At 51.9% G+C, this 14,809-nt stretch overlaps 7 protein-coding genes and 1 non-coding gene across 8 annotated transcripts; 6 read left to right on the top strand and 2 right to left on the bottom strand.

Annotated features, from left to right (window-relative positions):
* Positions 1-82: 82 nt before the first annotated feature.
* QC761_301490 (uncharacterized protein) lies at positions 83-1,103 on the top strand (the record flags this gene model as incomplete). Its single annotated transcript, XM_062877304.1, is given in 2 exon segments — positions 83-120; positions 134-1,103. The coding sequence occupies 2 exon segments, from the start codon at positions 83-85 to the stop codon at positions 1,101-1,103; spliced, it is 1,008 nt and encodes a 335-aa protein (XP_062733044.1).
* A 599-nt stretch (positions 1,104-1,702) lies between these two features.
* Positions 1,703-4,000, top strand: QC761_301480 (uncharacterized protein; the record flags this gene model as incomplete). Its single annotated transcript, XM_062877303.1, has 3 exons — positions 1,703-2,123; positions 2,179-2,693; positions 2,759-4,000. The coding sequence occupies 3 exons, from the start codon at positions 1,703-1,705 to the stop codon at positions 3,998-4,000; spliced, it is 2,178 nt and encodes a 725-aa protein (XP_062733043.1).
* Positions 4,001-4,460: 460 nt separating this feature from the next.
* QC761_301470 (uncharacterized protein) lies at positions 4,461-7,037 on the top strand. The gene is made up of 3 exons (XM_062877302.1): positions 4,461-5,670; positions 5,738-6,470; positions 6,533-7,037. Exons 1-3 carry the CDS (start codon positions 5,518-5,520, stop codon positions 6,778-6,780), a joined length of 1,134 nt encoding a protein of 377 aa, XP_062733042.1. The 5' UTR covers positions 4,461-5,517; the 3' UTR covers positions 6,781-7,037.
* On the bottom strand, positions 4,497-8,665 carry QC761_301460 (uncharacterized protein). Its single transcript, XM_062877301.1, has 3 exons — positions 8,453-8,665; positions 7,853-8,258; positions 4,497-7,797 (listed from the first exon to the last, which is right to left on the bottom strand). The coding sequence occupies exons 2-3, from the start codon at positions 8,089-8,091 to the stop codon at positions 6,909-6,911; spliced, it is 1,128 nt and encodes a 375-aa protein (XP_062733041.1). The 5' UTR covers positions 8,092-8,258; positions 8,453-8,665; the 3' UTR covers positions 4,497-6,908.
* A 558-nt stretch (positions 8,666-9,223) lies between these two features.
* QC761_301450 (uncharacterized protein) lies at positions 9,224-11,011 on the top strand. Its single transcript, XM_062877300.1, has 2 exons — positions 9,224-9,630; positions 9,688-11,011. The coding sequence occupies exons 1-2, from the start codon at positions 9,314-9,316 to the stop codon at positions 9,944-9,946; spliced, it is 576 nt and encodes a 191-aa protein (XP_062733040.1). The 5' UTR covers positions 9,224-9,313; the 3' UTR covers positions 9,947-11,011.
* Positions 11,012-12,142: 1,131 nt separating this feature from the next.
* On the top strand, positions 12,143-12,937 carry QC761_0048790 (uncharacterized protein; the record flags this gene model as incomplete). The annotated part of the gene is made up of 3 exons (XM_062872444.1): positions 12,143-12,219; positions 12,349-12,448; positions 12,824-12,937. The coding sequence occupies 3 exons, from the start codon at positions 12,143-12,145 to the stop codon at positions 12,935-12,937; spliced, it is 291 nt and encodes a 96-aa protein (XP_062733039.1).
* Positions 12,938-13,480: 543 nt separating this feature from the next.
* QC761_0048780 lies at positions 13,481-13,552 on the bottom strand. Its single transcript has one exon. It is a non-coding gene; the product is annotated as a tRNA-Cys (tRNA).
* Positions 13,553-13,701: 149 nt separating this feature from the next.
* QC761_0048770 (uncharacterized protein) lies at positions 13,702-14,073 on the top strand (the record flags this gene model as incomplete). Its single annotated transcript, XM_062872443.1, has 2 exons — positions 13,702-13,909; positions 13,961-14,073. 2 exons carry the CDS (start codon positions 13,702-13,704, stop codon positions 14,071-14,073), a joined length of 321 nt encoding a protein of 106 aa, XP_062733038.1.
* Positions 14,074-14,809: the final 736 nt, after the last annotated feature.

Genomic DNA, 14,809 nt, shown 5'->3' with positions numbered 1-14,809 from the left:
GCAAAGCTTCTCAGTCATGGCCTCGAAAACTGGGATGACGACATACAGACACCCAACATGAGATTAAGTTTGCGCTCTGCTCATGTCTGTGTGCTGGACAGGGCTTCAGCTTTTCCAGGTTTCCGGTCCCCAGATGGCGTCGTCATCCGAGACATTCGTTGTCTTCACCTTTCTTTTCCATCACTTGCTCATCCAACTCCCGAGATAAACTCATTGGCCAGGTGCAGCAACTGACAACGGCCCCTATGGAGACGCTCAACGAGCGTCAGTTCGACCGGCTCGAACACGACTTCATCACGGCCCTTCATATCCTCCACTACCACCGTGTTCTCGATGCGTACGGCCACCTCTCTGTTCGCAATCCCCTAATGAGAGATACCTTCATAATGTCCCGCAGCATGGCCCCTGCCTTGGTCTCCAGTGCTGATGATCTGATAACCCTGACCATCGACGGGGCCAAGCCGACAGACACGTCAAACCAAAACCAGCTGTTTAGCGAAAGGTTCATTCACTCGGAAATTTACAGGCAGTACCCGAGTGTCAACGCCATTGTGCACAGTCATTGTCAGGCTGTGTTGCCATTCACCATCAATCGAGTACGACTACGGCCGTGTATCCACCTCGCTGGTTTCCTCCGTCCTGAAGGATGCCCTGTATTTGACACCAGGAATCATGAGGGGATGAGGCTCGGGCCGGCTCACTCCGAAAATCCATCAGATGATGGGAGTGGGAGCAGCGGCTTGCTGGTCAAAGACGAGTTTCTGGGCCGGAAATTGGCCTACAAGTTTATCGACACGAAAACAACCGTGGTGCTCATGAGAGGGCACGGCTTTACTACTGTGGCCTCCAACCTACAAAATGTCGTCTTCCAGGCGATATATACGGCCCAAAATGCCGCGGTGCAAAAGGAGGCCATCATCATGCAAAATTCCGCCATGGCCGTGGTAGGCACCTTTCCGATCGGTGCAGATCCAGGTATTCATTTCTTGAGCAAAGCAGAAGCCACGGCGGCATCGGAAATGTGCGAGGACACCGTCAGGAGACCTTGGGCTCTTTGGCAAAGAGAAGTGGAGGTCTGTCCGCTATATCAGAATAGTGCATAAATAGGAGAGGTCCCTTATGCCATCATCGACATGTGAAAAAGGAAAGTCCACCACACCGACAAGTGTGACGGGATGCAAGATACTCGATTTGGCTGACCTGGGATGTCAGGTGGTTTTTAAGTTGGCAAGGTGCACAGGATGCCCGGTTATTATGAAACAATCAAACATCCCATCCCGAGTTCCAATTTGCTGACCTTTCTCTACCACGAGGGCTCTGAGACATTAGCAGCAATTTTTCTCTGTTTAAATGTGTTCTCGGTCGTGACCACTCTGCGCCTTCTCTGAAGATTGTGCGCACACAGCTTGTGTTTGTTGGTTGCTTGGGTGGGTGTTGGGACGGAACAACGTTTCGAGTTGCTCTCTTGACCTTATTCACTCCGAATGTTCGCTTTACATCCATATTCATCTTCGATATTTACTCCAAAATTCTGCTTCAGACCCACCTCACCGGCGGCGCCAGGGTGCCCTCTACCGGTACATAAACCGGCAACTCTCTTGTCTTACTGGCCTCCGAGTTACACACCCTCATCGTCAGCAGTTACCCCGGCTGTCTTCCCTCTACGGCGGAAAACCACCTGCCTTGAGGATAACCGGTCACAATGTCACATTCGTGGAACGAGAACGAGGCCATCGGCATCGAGACCTCGACTTGGGTTCGGTCGACGGACGTGTCCCAAGCCAACTATCCCTCCAAGAAAACTAACAACAAGCACGTCAATGAGAAAAAGTTCGACAGGAACGCAATCGACGGCGGTAATTTGCGGGCCCGTATCCAAGCCCTTACCGACTCCGAGGAAACGTCCTCGGTTCTTTTCTGTCCTCATATGTGGCAGCGTTACCTTGTGAGGTTCGTCGCGTTTACAGCTAGCCTACCGGCGGTGCTTCTGCTATGGGCTGCCTATTACCAGGGACGCACTATTGTCTCTTACTGGACAGGCGATGAGTCAAGCCACATTGCCCTGTCAAGATTGCAAATGCTCTCAGCAACGCTGTTCTTTCTTGTCGAGATTCTGTGGGCCGGTAAGTTTGCTACCTATGTGTCGTATTTTGAGGGGATAGTCTAACAGAGATTTAGTTGACCAACTACTCGTTGCGTGGCAAATCAAAAGCTACAGCTTTTTCGGCACCTGGCGTCCTCGTCTTCGGCTGTTGGGCGAGAACAATCTCCCGTCTGTCGATGTGGTTATTTGCATTTGCAAAGAATCGGAAGCTATGGTCTACGGAACAGTTCTTGCTGCTTTCGATCTCGATTATCCTCTCGACAAACTGAGGGTCATTGTAACCGACGATGGCGGAGACAGCGCGGTAGAGAGCGGACTTGCTGCGCTCCGAAGCAGAGTCGGAAATGTATTCTACATCTCGAACTACGGCAAAGCAACGAAGAAGCCTCCTGGAGTCAAAGCCGCCAATCTCAACAATGCCCTTCAGTTCATCGACAGTCTTCCTGGAGGCAGAGCGGAGTTGATCGCCGTGCTGGATGTAGACATGATTCCCGATAGAGCATGGCTCAGAGCAACGATTCCCCATTTTTACCCAGCTGGGGGATATCAGGAGGACGGAAAAGAGATAGGTTTGGTTTGCGGGGTTCAGGTACGATTTTGATCATTTGGAGTATGCGGTGGTGTTGGAAATCTCAACTAACAACTAACTTGTAGACTTTCTACAATATTCCCGACAACGACCCAACCAACCAATCTAATTCTCTCCGTGTCAAATGCTACCACCCCATCCAAGATCAAGCGGGGAAGGGCCAATGCGCCGGGTCAGGCTGGGTTATGCGCCGGAAAGCCCTGGATGACTTACCTGGTGGGCAGTTTCCGACAACCTGTGTCTGCGAGGACTTCTACACGCAATTTCTTCTGGGCCAAACCAACCACTGGATTACCGCAGCTGTTGCCGAGTATTTGCAATGTGGCCTGGTCCCTGATACCTACCAGGCACAACTCAAGCAATACACTCGCTGGTACCTCAGCAACCTTGCCGTGCAGGACCTTTATCAACTCTCAGGGCACTCCTGGATATCTCTCTTGGAAAAGCTGGTTTGGAAAGCGCCCGTTACTATGGTTGGGTTGATGATGATGCATCTGAAGCCTCACCTCGCCACCCTTCAGCTCATCCTTTTCCCTCTCCTCTTTCTTACCAAGACCCCGCTCATTGTTACCTCTCCAGACAGATCAGAGGAGCTGATCCGGTTGCTCAGGATTCATGCCGGTTCGGTATTCTTTTCCTATCTCCATCACGTTCACATCGGCGTCATGGCAGGGTATAGAGCCTCGATCATGGACTGGGGCATGACAAAGTGGCTAAGCCCGCATTACACAGTTGCTTATATGAAGACATACTTCCCGGGGCTATTCAACTCCACTCAGTCAAAGAAATCCAGCGCCGCTGCCTTCGTCTCAACTGGCAGTCTCAAGGACAAGCTCTTCGAACGCTTTCCAGCGCGGCGGGGAGGCCTGTCGAAGAGACTTAACCACATTCTTCTTGAGTGTGGTGTCTGGATGCACTGTGTGGCTGTCACAGCCATACTCGTCACGGCCTGGGTCGCTGTGAAGAATCTTCCCGCGACCTCAAACAACACGGAGAAGCTCCTCAATATTTTGCTCTGGGTTTTTTGGCCCTCAAATCAGGCTTTCATTGTTCTTGCGATAGCCTGCTTTACTCCGATCAAGTACGCCATTTGGCCCCCCAACGTCGGCGAGAACCATGACTTACTCCAGAAGGTCCACAACGGACCGGGGGCGCCCACCTCTTTTCTATTCCGCCCCAGAGAGGAGGCAAAGCGCTGGGAGGAGAGAAGTAATCCGATTTGGGGTGGAGGGCTGGATTTCGTGACGGTTTACACCATTTGGGGCATCTGGGCCGGGTTGGTGTTCATTTGGGCCTGGTGGCTCTAGGCGTTTTCTGTTGATGCTCGGCTTCCTTAAAAGCTGGAGGGAAGAGCATTCAGTTTACATTGGCGAGTGCATAGTGCTCAAACTGATACCTTGGGTCCTTACTTGATTCATAGACCTACCAATAGCTAGCAGATACCAGCGCTGATTCGTACACATATTTTGATCCTTCCACTCGGTGTTGTGATACCTGGGCCCGCATGAGGCTTCACCGAAATAAGGTACATTTCGGTCCCCGGGGTTTTCTTCAGCGCTATATGTTTACATACCTATCAAAAATTCACCTTTAGGGGCAAGCATGGCGTCGTTCTCTTGACGATGACTAAGCGAGAATTACCCCTGAATAGAAGTGTTGCATTCCCCCAACACTAAGAATGACGTCAACAGGACTTGCGACGAAGACACTCACTACAATTTTTCATGGACAAAGGCTCCTCTTACATTCTAGCACGCAATATGTTTGGGCAAATTCACAGGGACAACTGAAGTTCCCAGGAATGAACAGATTAGGGCTTCTGTTCATACTTCACTGATTAGACCAAGTGCCTTGGATACAACGTATCTACCTACTACTTACACAACTTCCCACCCACGTTGACTAATCTCTCTTTCATGTTCATTGATAGACCACAACGCCAATCCCATAAACGTCTCCAAAGCCCTTCGCAAAAGGTCTTATCTCCGGACCCAGTAACCACAGCTTGCCGTGATCCCCGGACTTAACCCGTCCTTAAACACCACCCAAGATACAAAACGGCGGGAACAAGCCTTGTACTCTTCAACTCACCCCGTCCCAAGGAATGGCGTGCTTTCTTGGGGAAGTTTATCAAATTCAACGAGACTGCCAATGCAAGAAGAAAAAAAAACATGTGCTGTCCACTGCGCACCAACAAACCGATGGGCGGCACTAGTCCCCGATACGCGATATGACGTGATTCGCTCCGCGTCTAGCAACATCAAGCATCGCTCCATACACAAGCTCTCCCAGGACCCTCTAAGCCTTCCATCCGACGTAAAGGCCGTTACCTGTTTGTCCATTGCCGTTCACGGTCCCGGCTTGCCTCGCAGTTCTTATCAGATGTGACGGATTGGTGGGATAAGCCACAATCGGCACTGGTTAGAGGCACCCTTACCTGCCACGAGTTTGGCATGAACCGTCCACCTTTCTGATCAGCAGGGTAGGAGAGAGACCGGCAGGGACAGGTGCCGTACCACCAAAAGCCGAAGAAGAGCTCGTCGACTGAAACGGCCAACTGTTTGCGCAATCCTATCCATGTGCTATGCCATCCTCTGATGACCCATCTTAGCCCACCCTTTCTTGCCAATCCCACCCCCGCATAGTTCGGGAGCGGGATGTCGTGATCTGGGGTAGAGGACGTACTGCCTTGAAGGGACTGTCGGAAGCTTATAAGTAGGAGGGTGATGTCGCGTGTGCTGGAAAGACTGATCTGAACTCTATCCAAAGCAATTCGAGACTTGAGAGTCTGAGATTGTTTCACCATATACACTTCACAGACGCAATGGCCCCCTCCGCTGTGGAAACTGAGACCACCACGGTCCCCAACATCGGCACTTTGAAGCTCAACGCCACCACGGGTCCGTACAAGGAGATTGCCACAACCAAGTTCGATAAGGATGCTGAAGCCGGCCTGAAGGGCCACAAAGCCGCCAAGGTATGCCGTCGATACAGCGTTGCACTTCATATCTGCCCTTCGCATTGCTGACCTTCCCATCTCCTAGTACCCGCACTACCTTCCAACTTGGAACCCCAACGACAAGTATCCCCCACTCCAGCCGTTTGAGCATTACGAGCACGGCAAAGACGCGGACCCATCCTTCCCCAACCTTCTCCCTGAGAGCACAACCGTCACCCACCTCACCCCAACCATTGGCACCGAAGTCAAGGGCATCCAGCTCTCCACCCTCAGCGACGCCGGCAAAGACGAGCTCGCCCGCTTCGTTGCCGAGCGCAAGGTCGTCGCCTTCCGCGACCAAGACTTCCGCGATCTGTCCATCGAGCAAGCCCTCGAGTTCGGCGGTTATTTCGGCAGACACCACATCCACCCCACCAGCGGCGCGCCAGAAGGCTACCCCGAGATCCACCTCGTCCACCGCGGCGCAGGTGACAACTCAGTTGACAAGTTCTTCGCCAACCGCACCTCGTCCGTAGCCTGGCACTCCGACGTCTCCTACGAGGCCCAGCCTCCCGGAACCACCTTCCTGTACATTTTTGACAAGCCCGAATCTGGCGGCGATACCCTCTTCGTCAACGCCGCCGAGGCCTACAACCGTCTCTCGCCTGCCTTCCAGGAGCGTCTTCACGGCCTCAAGGCCACCCACTCTGCCCACGAGCAGGCCAATGCTTCGGCCTTGAGGGGCGGCATCGTCCGCCGCGAGCCCGTGATCCACGAGCACCCCATCATCAGAACCCACCCCGTCACAGGCGAGAAGGCCATCTACGTCAATCCTCAGTGTAAGAATCCCCGTCTCTTTGCATGATTGTTTGCAACATCCGCTGATGGTGTTCGTGTCCAGTCACCCGTGACATCGTCGGCCTCAAGAAGGAGGAGTCCGACGTCCTCCTAAAGTTCCTCTACGACCATCTCGCCTACGGCGCCGACTTTCAAGCCCGTGTCAAGTGGGAGGAAGGCACCGTTGTCGTTTGGGACAACAGAGTTACCCAGCACTCGGCGCTGATCGACTGGAAGAATGCCCAGCGGAGACATCTGGCGAGACTGACACCCCAGGCGGAAAGGCCGTTTGAGACTCCTTATAAGGGTTGAAGAGGCAACAAGGCGGTCATGCTGTAACATCTTTGTCGTTTCTTTTTTCTTGTGTATGGGTAGCGTGCATATCAATCTCAGACTGAAGTTGAGTCATCTTTCAATCAATCGTAGCAACAGGTTCTCACTCAGACAAATGGAATATCGTCAAAAGCTGCTTCCTGAGTTTCGGACTTAATTCCCGGCTGTGCTCTGGATTCTCGGCGCCGTCTTTGTTCTAGTCTTCTAGCACGAATACGAGAAAGGAAATCGTTGTCGTCGTCGTCGTCGTCGTCGTCGTCCTCTTGCTTTGTATCTTGAGTTGCCTGTCTTTGAGACTGCTCTGGCGGACGTGACATCGCTCTTGATGGCTCAATGGTAGCAGCGCGGGATCTTGCTCTGGGCTGCGGAGCAGGAAAGTCGGCGAATGATGTTTCCTGAGCTGCTGTCATTCCGTGCTTGATGGATGACTGTGTCGACGCTCGCCTGATTGGCCAAGGTGCTTGGCTGTCTAAATCATCAGAGTCTGGGGTTGGCTCTCGCTTGATCGGGACCGAGAAGGTTGACTCTGCCCTCCTCAAACCAGGAGGAGCCATGCGTCCACTTGAAGGGCTTGTTTCCCGGAGGCTTGAGCCCTGGAGCAGGGATGAAACCGAAGTCAGCGGTACAGCTTGCTTACGCGGGCTGTCCATTAGTCCCTGAAGGGAATTCGGATTCGGCTGCTTTCGCGACGGTGCTTCCTTATCATCGGTATCACTTGTTGTCTGAGGGGATAGTCCCTTCAGCTGAGTGATTCCCTTTCGTTGTTTCGATGCAATGTTGAGCGCAGCATGGCGGCGCTTGACCATTTTGGTCATCTCGCCAGTGACGGGGCGTGAGATGTTCCAGATGGTATCAGCATTCTGGGATTTGGCGAGGCCTTTCAGACGCTGGTATTCTGCCGCGTGAAGATGGCGTGTAAACTCGCCAGCCACTGCGAGGAATTCATCCTCTACCATGCGATAACGGTCGTCATGGTCGACACCTTCAATCATGAGTCTGGTCGACATAATTAGCGGTTTGTTTGTAGAGCAATGCAAGGCCCGAGACTTACTCCTCACTTGGCGGTTCTGGCGGTGGCGATGCTGAGGGTGAACGACCTCTGCGACCAGCGCTGGGTCTAGGAGCGTTGAATCTTTCATGCGACGATCTCGGGTTTGGCGCGGCTGTCGAAGGCCTTGAGGGGCGATTGGAAGGAGCCGGACTGCGAGTTGATGTTGGGTTGGGACTCTGTCTGGTTTCCACCGATGTCTGTCCATCTCGATTGATCCTCCACGGGAGTTGACGAGGCATGGTGCTTGTCACTGAGCGTCTTCAGGCCGTCTGGCGTTCTTCACACCTTCGGGAGCGAGGTTGAGTCGGAGGTTGGGTGTCGCGTTATCTATTTCAAGAATAAGTCTAGTAAAATGGAAAAAGGCGCTATGTGATTTAGTCAGAATATGATTAAAAGCTTGTGTTTTCTGCAAACAATGTGAGCTGTTTGTTATCTTTTACATGCCTAGTCGTTTTAAGAAAAGATGGAGAGAAAGGGGAAAATGAGAGATGCGTGGGTTAGACACCAGTGCTGAGTCAGCAAGCAGCCAACACCGGACCACTGGGGGTGTGCCGCAAAGAGACCAAGATATATGTATAATGCATGCGAAGAATAACTCACCTGTTCAATATCTTAGATCCAGGCAATTTCTTGAATCACAGGAACTGCTTCTAGATCAATCACCCCGACACAAGTCTCTTACAGCTCGCCGAGCCTTCCAAAGACCACCTTTGAGGGTTCGGGTTATGGCTGCTCTCATCGTCTATGACTTGTTCCATCGACCGAACTCTATGATTCAGGTTTCAAACAAATACAGATAGATTCCTTTGAGAATGATTTCTATTATTTTTGCATGTCTAATCTATACTTGCTCCCATTGTCTACCCAGCTCACCTTTTGGTTCCGTGTAAAACAAAGGGGAATTGAGATTGTCATGGGTTGGGTTCCTCAGCTAAACCAAGTCTCAGTACGGGGGTAACATTACACAGAATCAACGGGTTCTGTCTTCGGGAGCATCATCACACGTGGAGCGTTGCATGGTAGAATCTCCAATAAGGTATTTGAAGTGAGTGACGAGTGCAACAGCCCAGCGTCTGGTTTGGTGCCGGGCATCGACGAGGCTTTTATTCTGGCTCTAGGCTCCAGGTTGAGCGATTTTCATCCCGTTAGAAAGTCGCAGAGAAGATATGGACGGGATCAAAATGGCAGGAGCAGGCAAGGTTGCCTGCTTTCACCCGGCAAGTGGTTGTCGGTTGTGGCAGTGGCCACAACATGGAAGCGGTAAGTACACAATAGTTGCTCCTGCCCGACCTGACTGGGCGATTCCATCTGAACAGTGCCTCCAGGCAGTCACACGGCAGCAGAGTGCAAACTTCGATAAGGTAACCCGGTGTTTTCAACCAACAACGGCGGGGCCTGTCACTGCTTTCCTCTGTCCTGCAGTCACGTCATCCATCACCAACCAACACAAAGAAGGCAAGAATGGGAGACTCGGACGACGACATCAACATCTCCAACGGCATCTGCCACTGGGGTCTTGGTGAAGAGTCACACTCGGATTTTATACCTTGTGGCAATGCTGCTTTTGGACACTTCCAGTGCTGTGGGAAGGCTGGTTTCTGCTCTGCCGAGGGCCACGCTTGCTTTAGCTATGGTGGAGGCCTTACCTACGTGGCGGGCTGCACCGACAGCACATTTGAGGACTCGAGCTGCCCCGATGAGAAGATTTATTCAGACCAGCCATGGATGGGAATGGTTTTCTGCAATACGACCGTCGATGAGGATGGCAGAGGTCTGTGGTATGTTTACACTGTAGCCAACTTCATGGCAGGGCCCTTCTTACTGACCATTCAAAGGGTTGGGTGTGCAGAAAAATGGAAGCCTAAAGCCCTCCGCAACAAAGAGCAGGAATCTGATGATCTTTGCTTGTGCAGTGCCGAGGCGAGCCCTGCCATCGAATCCCGTATCGTCTTGACGGCAAAAAACAAAATCGGCAATCGCTTCGCAAGTCTCCCATTGAACCTGGGGGATTCTATACAGTGGAAAGACAGCTTACTCCAACAGGAACCAGAACAACCGAGGAGGCAACCATTACCACCTCTGACTCGTTGTTGACCACTACCACGTCTGACTTGTCATCGGCGACTTCTTCCAACACCGATACCGATTTGGCCTTTGCCTCATCTGCAACGACAACAATGAATTTCAGGCCGTCCCTTCAGCCACTGAAACACCTGTGGTCGCCGCGCCCTTCGGGGGTCTTGGAACTGCAGAGAAGGTCGGCATTGCTTTCGGAGCGGTTGCGGGCTTAATGCTCATTTTGGGCGCCTTGTTTGCCATTCGTACTCTCCGCCATCGAAGGCACGTTAATGATTCGGCTTCTGGAGCGGATCACGGGAGCATGCTAATTGGGAGAAGGGTGAGGGAACGGCCGAGTTGGCTACAGAAACGTCACCAGTGGTCGGCGAGCTATCTACGGACAGTGAGGCGCGCCCTGAGACTCTGAGATCAGAGCTCGCAGCCAGCTCGCCCACGTCTCCACACTCTTCACGTCTATCTGAATTGTCAGACCATGGCATGGGGAGACCTGCCATGCATCACCAGCTCTATACAGCAGGCACGTCACCGCCATATCCTTAACCCCCAGTATTTTCTTCACAGGGCTATCCAGTCCAAGGCAACTACGCCACAAACTTTCCCCAGCATGGCTATTCTGCCCACTACACCCACCAAGGTTATCCGGCATTCGTCAGCACAGAGTTGGAGCCACACTCAGCTCACTTCGGTCATGACACGGGTCAAGAGGACAACATGGGTAGCCAAAGACCGCAGCACAGTGCTATGGAGTTGCCGAGCTAGAGGTGCTCGGTTGCTGGTACAGTGGTACTTCTTATACGTGTGAGATGGATATAGGAGGAAGGAGTGCATGGTGAACCAATACCATTAGCAGCAAAGTCGGGATTTACCCACTACCTCTATTCACGTATCTTACAAATCTTGTCTTTTTGCATCGGTGTATGCAGCTGTATGAATGCAATACGGGAAGCACTGCTGGTCCACAGTGAGATGCATTGCATATGCCAAATAAAATTCATGTCAGGGGTTGAAAAAACAGTTCTCACTAGCTAAGGGCAGTCAAGACGCCTCCAAGATATCCAAATTCAAACAATGTCAACCAACACCTAGGTCTTACGCTCGCAATAACTTCCAAGCGTACGCAAACGGTACATTAGCCAACATTACACGGTACAGCTTAACCATGACCTGAACACTATCCCCGGTCACATCTCACTCAACAACCTGCCCGACGGCTTCTTGGCATCGGCGAGGAAGCCCTGACCACATTGATTCCATGTCGATGCTTTCTACCATCCCCTGAGAGGACAACAAGGTTCAGGTCGTTGACGAGCGCCGCGCCTGGAAGATTAGCGTAGGCCATGATGACCTTGAAGGTTGGAGCCTTTGCGTCCACACCGTTCCTATCATTTTCTACAGCAGCGACGTTGAGGATTGGAAACAGCTCTTCTGGTCTCTTCAAAAATAGAGCCAATCCCGTAGCCTCCCGTTCCTGGGATATCGGTTCGATCATGGCGATGGTTTCCACGACGTTGACACGCCCCTGATCTGGTGTTGGCAGTGTTGTTTCGGGTGCCTCGCCAGCCAACATACCTACTTACATAGTCTTTCCAGAAGAGAGAGACTCCACCTACATAGTTCTCGTATTCCCGGTTGCAAATCTTTCCATTGCATCAGTGGTCGCAGTAGATAGTTCGGGTAAACACCTCTGGCTTAAGCCATGTGCCTGTGGCTGACACAAGTATAGCTTAGCTCGGGTTGGGGAAGCGCCGGAGTAAACAGCCACGTCACCGTCCGCTCCGACAACGCAGTCTTCGGACTTGATCCCTTCGAGTCCGACTTTGACGTCGCTAACTTTGTCGCCACCATCGCCAGCCACACCTCCGAGACCTCGGCCTCGGTCCTCTCGCCGTTTTCCGTCAACGTGACCGAGACATACACCATCTCGGCGACATTTTGCCGCCCCGGGCACGAGAAACCGGATCCAAAGGGTAAAAATACGGCGGTGATTTGGAACACATGGGCTAAACTTTGACCGGACGTATGTGCTTGGATCCTTTTTCATTGTGAAATGGATACTATCCCCAGCCAGCTGCTGACTAAGGGCTACTCAACCTTTTACTATGACCGGTTGGGTGTGGGGAAGTCGGAACAAGGATTGGGTTATGTTGCGCAGCTATCGAAGCAAGTGGCCATATTGACCGAGTTGGCAAAAGCTGGTCAAGGGCGGGCATTATGTCGGTGATACCGGGCGGCCTTCGAAAACTGTGCTTGTTGGGCATGGTTTTGGAAGTGCGATCTCATCCGAGGTCGTGAGGAAGAACAGGAAGCTGGTTGATGGGGTTGTTTTGACTGGTAGGCTCCGTCCGAAGACTGCGTTTTCTCTATACGAGGAGATGGGGAGTTGACAGATTGGATTGGCGGAACACCACAGGCTTCAGTTACAACGCGACTCATCTGAACGGGCTGGAGTTCCTTGAGGCGGCTGGCGTCCGGATCGCTGCCCACCAGAAACCGGATAAATGGAGGCAACTCGATACGGTAAGTGCCCGCGAAAGTGCTTCCATGGTTCTTCGGGATGGTTTGACTTCCAGATGGTTGGTGGCACGACCTTAGCAGAGCCAGGATGTTCACACCACTAGCAATACGGTGTGCATCGCTCCCGTAGTTCAAGGCTTGGTTGAAACTGTGACGACATGTCGCTCCTGAGTCCAGGCAGAGTGCGCAGTTGAATATATTAAAAGATTGAGATTAACCGACCGGATTTCCACAGATACCTCAGAGAAATATGACTTCCCTTACTGTATGGCAGAGTGAGTCAGTTTCTTTCTACCATAGAACTCCGGCGATTAACAGGTAGAAAACAGTTGCAATGGTGTCCTTGGAAAACCCGGGGCCAGTATTTTCTCAAAAGAGAGGGCATTCAAGGCCATCAGCTTGCCCCGAACGGGGCATGGCATCAACTTCCACACGACTGCTGCCAAGTCATTTGAGAAGATGACCAGCTTTCTGGCATCCAGTGGTCTTTGAAATATACCTGGTCCAGTACAGGCGACTGGTGATTGGAAAAGACACGGCAGGGCTGTCATACCTCCAAAGGTCGTTCAGAAGCAGTCGGAGCCGATATAGGAGGATATTTGGAGGGTTCTGGACACAGATAGCGTAGTATTGAGTAACTACGTCAAAATGACAGTGTTGTTAAACCGACACGCGTGCGGACTATGGTTCGGTGGCATTTGCCTGCTACACAACGGTGGCATTCTTTCAAGATGATAAGCTGCCGATTTCCGAGGTCGAATGGGGGAGTCCGAGCTGCGTCATCAGTGTGTGTGTTGTGAATGTGGAGGGTCGTTCGTTTACATGAGTATTTTAAGGAATGGTCTAGCGGTCCTGTGGTACAAATCCTACTGTTCGATGATGTGAGGCGGCAGTGTGGTGATCATGTTGCGGAGTGCGGCGGGTTGCACTTGCCGGAGCTATTGACCAAACATGACGTCTGCTGATTTTGGTTGGATATGCTTGTTATATAATGCCAAGCTTCCAGAATTTTTACATAGACAAATCAAAATCCCAGGACGAATAGCTCAGGGGTAGAGCAACCGGCTGCAGTCCGGTAGGTCACGTGTTCAAATCACGTTTCGTCCTATCCTTTTGCCCACATTTTCAATATCCAGTGATTTACTGTAGATATACCTTTTGTTCATTGGCACTTTTTCATCATAGACAAAGTGTTTGTCTGGGAATCACTTGATTGACATTCAAAAACAACTGGCTTTTTATGTATGCAATGACAGATGTGGGGGACGGGAGGCTACGTTATGACCGTGCTTCTGCGCACTGTGCTACCGGCGTGTTTGGCGCCGCATTGTGGGGCATATCTCCCAGTGGTCGAAGCCCAGTCCAACATCCCACCAAAACTGCGGATGCGGGCTTCCCTTCTCTTCTCCAATTTTAGCTTTCATCGGCAGCTTTCAAACTGCAATAATCTCCCTCCAAAGCTTTGTTTGTATCTTTGAGGCTAGGAGTGTCTGCTAGGGTGCTGACAGTAACAAGTGCCTTTGCTTGCTTCCATCTCGAGCTTGAAGCGCGCGGCCTCGAAAATGCGGCCAATAGTCGGGCAGCCAACACCATCCAACCAACAATCCAGAGTGATTCGAGAGCGGTGATCCGAGTACCCCCGCTGCAGAATGAGTCCTCGATAATACATCTGCGGTTGGTTCCATGGCTCTGGTCTTGCAGGATTGTTCATGAAGCCACGCAGTATCCGCACACAGCCTCCATGAATCCTGTCCTACCCGGGAACTGGCACCACTGAGCGGTGAGGAGCTATTCCGAGTGATCTTGAATCTCGGTATTTCGGAAATGTCCAGATCTCGGTTGCTTAATATCAGGTGTGTGCAGTAAGTAATGAGAGATACGTCTGATCGTCAACAGCCCAAGCCGGCACTGCCGCACTTGTTCGCTTCGCTCGTGCTGTTGGCTCTGGGCTTTTGTGGGCGGATTCATTCCATGTTTGTTCCTCGCCTTCTCGGAAAAATCACTCGACTGGCCAGGTCCCGCCCTTCCATATCCTGCCAGACCCATGAGTTATTCCCAGCCTGCAGTGCGACCAGCATTTGCACCTTCTGTTCCACAAGCCCTGTTCTTGGCAGTTGATGGCTTCCCGCCAAAGTCGTCTTCAGCGTGGTGAGACAAGAGTTGACCCTGTCTGCCACCCATGCTCCTCTTATATACCGGGACTCGTGAACTGACGTGCACCCGAGTACCCCTGGGTGTTTTATTTCACAAAATCTCAAGTCTGGAAGCAGTAATCTGTGCATCTGGTGTCGGGCCTCCTTGTTACCCACGCACTTGCACACGCCATCATCACCGCAAACCTAGCAACCCCATCCCGCCTTGCCA

This window comes from Podospora bellae-mahoneyi, chromosome 3 (assembly GCF_035222275.1).
Source record: "Podospora bellae-mahoneyi strain CBS 112042 chromosome 3, whole genome shotgun sequence".
Classification (NCBI taxonomy): Eukaryota; Fungi; Ascomycota; class Sordariomycetes; order Sordariales; family Podosporaceae; genus Podospora; species Podospora bellae-mahoneyi.
Note: the sequence above shows the minus strand (reverse complement) of the source record. Positions and strands in the feature narration are given on the sequence as shown.

Bases quoted from the DNA above. Each gene is read 5' to 3' on its own strand.
- QC761_301470 (XM_062877302.1), top strand. From the start codon at position 5,518: ATGGCCCCCTCCGCTGTGGAAACTGAGACCACCACGGTCCCCAACATC. The intron at 5,671-5,737 runs GTATGCCGTCGA...CCCATCTCCTAG, and splicing joins AGGGCCACAAAGCCGCCAAG to TACCCGCACTACCTTCCAAC. The intron at 6,471-6,532 runs GTAAGAATCCCC...GTTCGTGTCCAG, and splicing joins CATCTACGTCAATCCTCAGT to TCACCCGTGACATCGTCGGC.
- QC761_301460 (XM_062877301.1), bottom strand. From the start codon at position 8,091: ATGCCTCGTCAACTCCCGTGGAGGATCAATCGAGATGGACAGACATCG. The intron at 7,798-7,852 runs GTAAGTCTCGGG...TATGTCGACCAG, and splicing joins CCAGAACCGCCAAGTGAGGA to ACTCATGATTGAAGGTGTCG.
- QC761_301450 (XM_062877300.1), top strand. From the start codon at position 9,314: ATGGGAGACTCGGACGACGACATCAACATCTCCAACGGCATCTGCCAC. The intron at 9,631-9,687 runs GTATGTTTACAC...GACCATTCAAAG, and splicing joins GAGGATGGCAGAGGTCTGTG to GGTTGGGTGTGCAGAAAAAT.